The sequence below is a fragment of the Neopsephotus bourkii genome, unplaced genomic scaffold (genome assembly GCF_033783945.1).
Source record: "Neopsephotus bourkii isolate Nb327-2 ecotype Australia unplaced genomic scaffold, CSIRO-AGI_Nbou_v1 NB_1593, whole genome shotgun sequence".
In the NCBI taxonomy this organism is placed as follows: domain Eukaryota; kingdom Metazoa; phylum Chordata; class Aves; order Psittaciformes; family Psittacidae; genus Neopsephotus; species Neopsephotus bourkii.
In genome coordinates this window covers 80070-86502 of record NW_026902069.1, presented here as the reverse complement: position 1 = coordinate 86502, position 6433 = coordinate 80070, and the positions used below count along the sequence as shown (strand labels likewise).

At 58.2% G+C, this 6433-nt stretch overlaps 2 protein-coding genes across 2 annotated transcripts; one reads left to right on the top strand and one right to left on the bottom strand.

Annotated features, from left to right (window-relative positions):
• The first annotated feature begins 233 nt into the window (after positions 1 to 233).
• On the top strand, positions 234 to 3570 carry LOC133222408 (PHD finger protein 7-like). Its single transcript, XM_061372074.1, has 11 exons — positions 234 to 333; positions 471 to 551; positions 607 to 735; positions 887 to 978; positions 1065 to 1166; positions 2211 to 2335; positions 2417 to 2579; positions 2703 to 2809; positions 2911 to 3024; positions 3141 to 3259; positions 3437 to 3570. Exons 1-11 carry the CDS (start codon positions 234 to 236, stop codon positions 3568 to 3570), a joined length of 1266 nt encoding a protein of 421 aa, XP_061228058.1.
• A 1908-nt stretch (positions 3571 to 5478) lies between these two features.
• LOC133222406 (C-C motif chemokine 4-like) lies at positions 5479 to 6098 on the bottom strand. The gene is made up of 3 exons (XM_061372071.1): positions 6026 to 6098; positions 5686 to 5794; positions 5479 to 5560 (listed from the first exon to the last, which is right to left on the bottom strand). Exons 1-3 carry the CDS (start codon positions 6096 to 6098, stop codon positions 5479 to 5481), a joined length of 264 nt encoding a protein of 87 aa, XP_061228055.1.
• Between the last annotated feature and the right edge of the window lie 335 nt (positions 6099 to 6433).

The window sequence follows — 6433 nt, the reverse complement described above, 5'->3', positions numbered from 1 at the left end:
CACGGGGACCCAGGAATAGTCCAGGAGGCCTGGAAGGGCAGGGAAACCAAAAAGGGGTACGGCCGATCCCCTCCAAGATGAAGCAGCCCATGCCCAGGCGAGGTTCACCAAGGCTCAGTGCTAATGCTGCACTTGGGTCACAACAACCCCATGCACCAGGGAAAAGAGGCTGGTGGAAATGGCTTGGGGTGGTGGTCAAAAGCCAGCTAAAGCTGAGCCACGTCTGTGGCCAGATGGCCAAGAAGGTCAACGGCATCCTGGCTTGTATCAGCAATAGCGCGGCAGCAGGGCCAGGGAAGCCATCGTCCCCCTGTGCTGGTGGGTCCCGTGCCGGTGGGTCCAGCGCCTGGGCTGGCTGCAAGGTGGGCACTGCGAGGGGCAGGGAGACGATGAGCAGAGCCAGCCCACACCACGCTCCCTCCCTCCATCTGTCCCTGGATCGCAGCCCTGTGCCTCTCCCCGCATTCCAGATGCCCCGGGCGGAGCCCTCGTGCGCTGCCGCATCACAATCACCCTGCACTTAAAGGGCGCCCCCCCGCAGCCCCACATCAGTAGGGTCTTTGAGCAAACCAACATTGCCAGGCCCAGCCACCTCCTTGGCTGCAGCCACTTGCAGTGATGAAGCGCAAATCACGGCGCCGCAAGGCCCCGTGTCCAGCAGCGCTGCCAGGAGGAGAACGAGCCTCCTGTGCGCCTCCCAGTGCAAGAGGCAGCGGGACGGCCCTGGTGAGGAAGGTGAGTGCACAGCATCCGCTGGGACCCTGCCAGAGGGGACTGTGGACGCAAGCACATAGGAAGGTGGTTGCGTCTCTCCCCCATCCCACTCCCAGCATTACACTGGGACCCCGTCACAGTGCAGGGGGTGATGCTGCTGCCCCCCCTGCAGTGTGCGGGTTCTGCCGGCGGGCCGATTGCAACCCCGAGGTGGTGGGACAGCTTTGCCGTCAGGGTGGTTTCTGCGTGCATGAAAATTGCCTGGTGAGTGCCTGGTCCTGACACCCCCCTCTCCGCGGCCCCGCACCGCCAGCAGCCCCTGGCACATACCCTCTTCTCCCCTCTTGCAGTACCACGCCGGCAGGCTGCAACAGAGAGGGGCCGATGAAGAGGGCTTCTACGGCTTCCTCTTCCCTGACATCAAGGAGGAGCTGAAGCGGGTGGCACAGAAGGTGAGGCCTGAGGGCATCACGGTCTCCATTCCCTATGTCCAGCACTGCACAGGCCAGCAATCCCCCAGGGATGCTCTGGCAGCTGGCTGCAAGCAACTGCCCAGATGCCCCTTGATCCAAAAAGTCCTCTTTTCTGGAAATGGGGACTGGGAGAGACAAAGTGGATTTATCAGTGGTCCGGTGTCACTGGAACGTGGTGGGGTTGTGCTGGATGAGGGCAAACAGGAATCCCCAGGGGCATGGCTCCAGAGAAGGGCAATTGTGGAGTTTCACGACAGGGACTCAAGTTGATGCAGAGCCTCAAATCCTCCTTTATTCCCACCAAGCCTTTTTTATCCCCTTGGTGGGTCCTTTCCCAACCTGCACATGCATACAACGTTCAATCTCATTGGCCACGGTGAAACTCTCGAGGTAAATAGTCCAATCACGGCGTTGCAGACCCTCTCACAGCCCCCACATTGTCTGGCCTTCAAGGCCCCAGCTCATTGCCGCAGGGCTTGTCAGCACCAAGGCTTTGGAGCTCATTCCCAAACTCTTTTTCATGCCAATCTTTTCGCCTTCGCTCCCCACAGGCAACGGAGCTGGTGCAGGGCCTGGAGCACAGAGCCTGAGATGGGGAATGGCTGAGGGACCTGGGGGGGGCGCGGGCCGCTAGTCTGGAGAAGAGAAGTTCTCAGGGGGGACCTTAGAGCTCTCTACAACTGCCTGACAGGAGGGAGCGGTATCTGCTCCCAAGAAACAAGTGTCAGGATCAGAGGAAATGCCTTCAAGCGGGAGGTTTAGATGGAGATGAGGAACAATTCCTTCCCCAGAGGATGCTCAGGCATTGGAACGGGCTGCCCAGGGCAGTGCTGCAGTCACCGTCCCTGCAAGTGTTCACACCCCATGTAGGTGAGGCCCTCAGTGCCATGGCTTAGTGGTGGCCTTGGCAGTGCTGGGGAACGGTTGGACTGGATGAGCTTGAAGGTCTTTCCCAAGCTGGTTGATTCCATGGCTCTATGGTTCTATGTGGCACTGACACCATTCACCTCCTGTCATCCCCAGAGGTGCTGCATATGCCGCCAGCCGGGCGCCTCGGTCACCTGCAGAGCCCGGCGCTGTCCCCGCACCTTCCACTACCCCTGCGGCAGCGAGCGGGGCTGCATCTCCCAGTTCTTTGGGGAGTACAAGTGAGTGTCACCGCCCTGGGGTACCAGAGCCAGGGCCGGGATGGCCGAGAGCTGGGGCTGAATCATCACCTCTGTCCGCAGGTCCTTCTGCTGGAAGCACCGGCCGCTGCAGCGGGTGCGGGCGGTGCAGCAGGAGCAGAGCCTGTGCCTCATCTGCCAGGAGGCGGTGGCGGAGCGGCCGTGCTATGACACCCTGGTCTGTCCCACCTGCACCAGCGCCTGGTTCCACCGCCACTGTATTCAGGTAGGCAGCAGCAGCACCTGCGGTCCCCGACGTCATCAACCCTGTGGTCACCCCATCACCAAGCTCCTGGGGAGGGTGAATGGGACCCCACCACCGCTGGTGCTGATGCTGTGTCTGTCCCAGGGCCAGGCGCTGCGCTCTGCCCTGCACTACTTCCGCTGCCCTCTCTGCAGTGACAAGGACACCTTCCAAAAAGAGATGTTCCGCCTGGGCATCAAAATCCCGGACAGGTCGGTGCCCTCCCCCTGCCTCCTTCCCCTCTGCGGTGCTCCGGCCGATCCCCTCCTGCCTCCCCACATCCCCAGGCCTGAGCGCTCCTCTGGTCCCACAGGGATGCTGCCTGGGAGGCGAATGGAGCCTTTGCCAGCCTTTATGAGCGGCACAGATCCTGCGACACCAGCCAGTGCCTGTGCCCCGCGGGACGGGAGGAGGCAGAGGAGAATGGGTGAGTGCTGGTGGTCCCTGAGGTCGCCCCCTTCGGGTGGCGATGGAGGTACCAGGCTGGCAACCCCCATCCATCTCAGGGGCCTTTGGTTGCAATGGGTCCCATTGCCCCCCCAGGCCCTGGCGACTGCTGCTCTGCCACTCCTGTGGCTCCAGAGGGACCCACCGGCGCTGCTCCAACCTGGGAGAGGAGGTGGATTCCTGGGAATGCTGTGACTGCAGCGACACGGGCACTGGTGAGGCCTGCAAGTTGAGGGGCGGGACACAAGATCCCAAGAGCCATGTGGCCACCACTGCTACTTGGGACATGGGGACAGGCTCAGGGCTGTGATGGAGGGAGGGAGGGAGCGAGGGAGCGAGGGAGCGAGCGTGGCACATGCTAGCTGTGCTCATCATTCCCCTGCCCCTTGCAGTGCCCGCCTTGCTGCCAGGCCAGGTGCTGGACCCACTGGCACAGGGACCCTCACACAGTGTCCCAGCTCCTGACACCTCACCTGGGGACGAAGAGGCTGGGATCCCGCGGCGCCCCGACGTTGCAGAGGGCTAGGAGTAAGGCCATGGATCCTTGGAGGCTTTGTGCGGAGCAAGCAAAGGGAAGGACTTATGAAACAGAACTGCAGAAGGGCTGTGTGATGCTCTAATTATACAACCACAGCACAGAAGCCTGCAGCCGTTTGGGAAACGGACAGAGGAGCGCAAATGGCCGCCGCACGCAGACAACAATTGCAGCCCCCGTTCAAGCCTCCGCCCAGTGGTCAGCACCAACTGCGACATCAGCGGCTGGGAGCTGCGGCCCACAGCCGGCCTACGGCCCGCCACAACAGGGACCTTGCTCCATTGGAAGGCTGACATTGTTGACCCCCAACACCTCAGTGATTCTTAATATGTTTGACAGCACCATTTAAGGCGCTTGAAACGCTTTGTACACAGTTTTACTGTTGATTGTAGATCTGATGTAAAATATTGGTTCCCTGACGCAATTATAGCAGCTTCTTTTTTCGCGCCAGGTGTGGCCTCGGCCGGGGCCTTGGCTCAGTTAAACAGGCTAGGTTGCTGGCTTGCTAAACAGACAAATGCTACATCGAAGGCAATTTCTGACTTGTTGTTTGATGTTGACTCTGTAAGACATGCAACACTGCAAAACAGAGCCGCTATAGACTTTTTGTTGTTAGCACAAGAACATGGATGTGAAGAATTTGATGGAATGTGTTGCATGAATCTTTCTGATCATTCTAATTAGATACACGCCCAGCTGAAAGCCCTGACTCAGCTTAGCCAGCAATTGCAAGTGAGTAATGACCTGGGGATAACTAAAGGGTTGTCCTCATGGGGCATTACAGGTTGGCTTAAAATACTGTTACTTGAAGGACTGCGCTTATGTATCGTTATTATTTTAATCGTTATAATTGTTAAACTTGTTTATGGTTGTTTAATGAAACAAGTGAGCAGAATGACCAACAATGTTTTGCTCGCACGAAAGAAAAAAGGGGGAATTGTTGCAGAATGGCTTCAGGAGCAAGGCCATGGATCCTTGGAGGCCTTGTGCGAGCAAAGCAAAGTGTAGGCCTCACATGTACATGTCTTAAGCTGAAGGGCACACTGTCCTTGACCTCTGGGGAAAGTCCCTAGGGGCGGAGCTGCGGTTGAAGACCCTTGTAAACAGGTAGGCATAATTAGCGCTACGAGGATATAAGCCATGTACAACACGAATAAAGTAGAAGCTTGTTTATCGCTCATATTGGGTTGTTGTGTCTGGCTTCTCCTCGCCGTCGGCACCCCGACACCAACCTGCCCTCCCAGACCCTACCCTAGAGATGTGCGGGTTCTCTCTAATAAAACTTGGAGCTTCACAGACGTGGGTTTGCTGGTTGCGCCTGAGCGCTGCAGGGCAAGAGCCGCTGCTTTGTCCCCAACCTCCTCCTGGCATCACAGGGGATGCCGGGCTGCTTCCCAAATAGGAGCTGGCACTGGGCACCCAGTGGAGATGCTGGTGGCACTGGAGCTGAACCCAGGTTCCGGAGGGGGAGGCACCATGGGGGATGCTGTGGGGCTGAGGATGCTCTGTTCCAGAGAGAGCAGTGACCCTAGGATGCGTGGAGAGCACGGGTGTCACCATGGGTCTTGTCTCTCCCATCGGGTCTCCAGCGGGGACCTCAGAGCACACAAAGGAGTTGATAACACAAATACTTTATTCAGGCATCGAAACTCCTGACTGTTCATTAGCAAGTAAATTGATATGGTTTAAATAATTTTCAGTTTAAATTATTACTTTTGATATAATTTATTTTATTTGGTGTTTTTTCCCCCCTCTTTTTAGCAAAAAGTACTTTGTTTAATTAAGTTAAATAGAAAGCTTTCCCACTGAAGAAGGCTGCAGTCCAAGTGGTCTCTTGTGTACTCGGGGCTGGGGAAGCACCAGGGGCATGACGGGTGGCAAAGGGGAAGGGTCAGTTCTTCAGGCTCTGGAAGCGCTGCAGATGTGCCTGCAGCCAGGACCCCTGGGATCTGTGCACAGCTCCTTCTTGGTGATGATCATGCTGCCAGGACAAGTCCCACGTTAGAGTACTCAGCCGGGGCAGCGGGGGTGCCTGCGATAGTTCCCCAGCCATGGCTGGGGCAGAGGGATGTGGACATGGCCCTCTTAGCCCCCAGAGCTACTCCCATCACTCTTGGCTGGCTGCAGCTGCTGCTGGTGATATAAGCAGGGGTGATGAGGTGCCGTGGGATGGGGCGTTGCTGGTAAGTGAAGCAGCACGTGGTGGGGACACCATCTGTGAGGGCAGAGACAGAGAGCCCTGGGGAGACCCCAGACACAGGGGTTCCCGGAGGATTTGCCGTCTCCCATGTCCCCTCTTGTGTGCTATTCCCTGGGTCCCAGCGTTGACCTCCTGCTCCCAGCTCTCCCCCTCCTGATGGGGATGGAGCTCACGCTCTGCCCCAGCAGCTCCTATGGAGCAATGGCACAGTGCGCCCCAGGGAGGGTGCAGCAATGCTGGACTCACCGAGATGGGCCTCAGATGGGGAGCGGGCAGCCATGAGGAGGAGAGCGACCAGAGCGGCTGCAGAGAACTTCATGGTGCTGCGGAGCTGAGGCATCTGAAGCAGGGCTGGAGCTGGGCTCTGCAGGGCTCTGCACAAGGCTCAGCCCTGTGGCCATGCCCTCCTTTCCTCCCCGGCCACGTGGCCCGCACAGGCTTTCAAGGAAAGAAAATGAGTCCATGATACCAGGGAAATTATGTCAGAGCACCCCAATTTGCTGAGCTGGAGAAGGAAACCGCAGAAAGGGAAACGCTGGCCGTGGAAGTGCAACTTTCAGATTCCATTTGGGTGCCCCAAACGCCACAGCACCAACACTGCCACTGCTGCAAGGATCCCCCCCAGGCATGAGCCAGGCTGAGGCACAAAGCTCC

Bases quoted from the DNA above. Each gene is read 5' to 3' on its own strand.
- LOC133222408 (XM_061372074.1), top strand. From the start codon at position 234: ATGGCCAAGAAGGTCAACGGCATCCTGGCTTGTATCAGCAATAGCGCG. The intron at 736-886 runs GTGAGTGCACAG...CCCCCCCTGCAG, and splicing joins GGACGGCCCTGGTGAGGAAG to TGTGCGGGTTCTGCCGGCGG. The intron at 2,810-2,910 runs GTCGGTGCCCTC...CTGGTCCCACAG, and splicing joins GGCATCAAAATCCCGGACAG to GGATGCTGCCTGGGAGGCGA.
- LOC133222406 (XM_061372071.1), bottom strand. From the start codon at position 6,098: ATGAAGTTCTCTGCAGCCGCTCTGGTCGCTCTCCTCCTCATGGCTGCC. The intron at 5,795-6,025 runs GTGAGTCCAGCA...CTGCCCTCACAG, and splicing joins CCCATCTGAGGCCCATCTCG to ATGGTGTCCCCACCACGTGC. The intron at 5,561-5,685 runs GGGAGTAGCTCT...TTGTCCTGGCAG, and splicing joins TGCAGCCAGCCAAGAGTGAT to CATGATCATCACCAAGAAGG.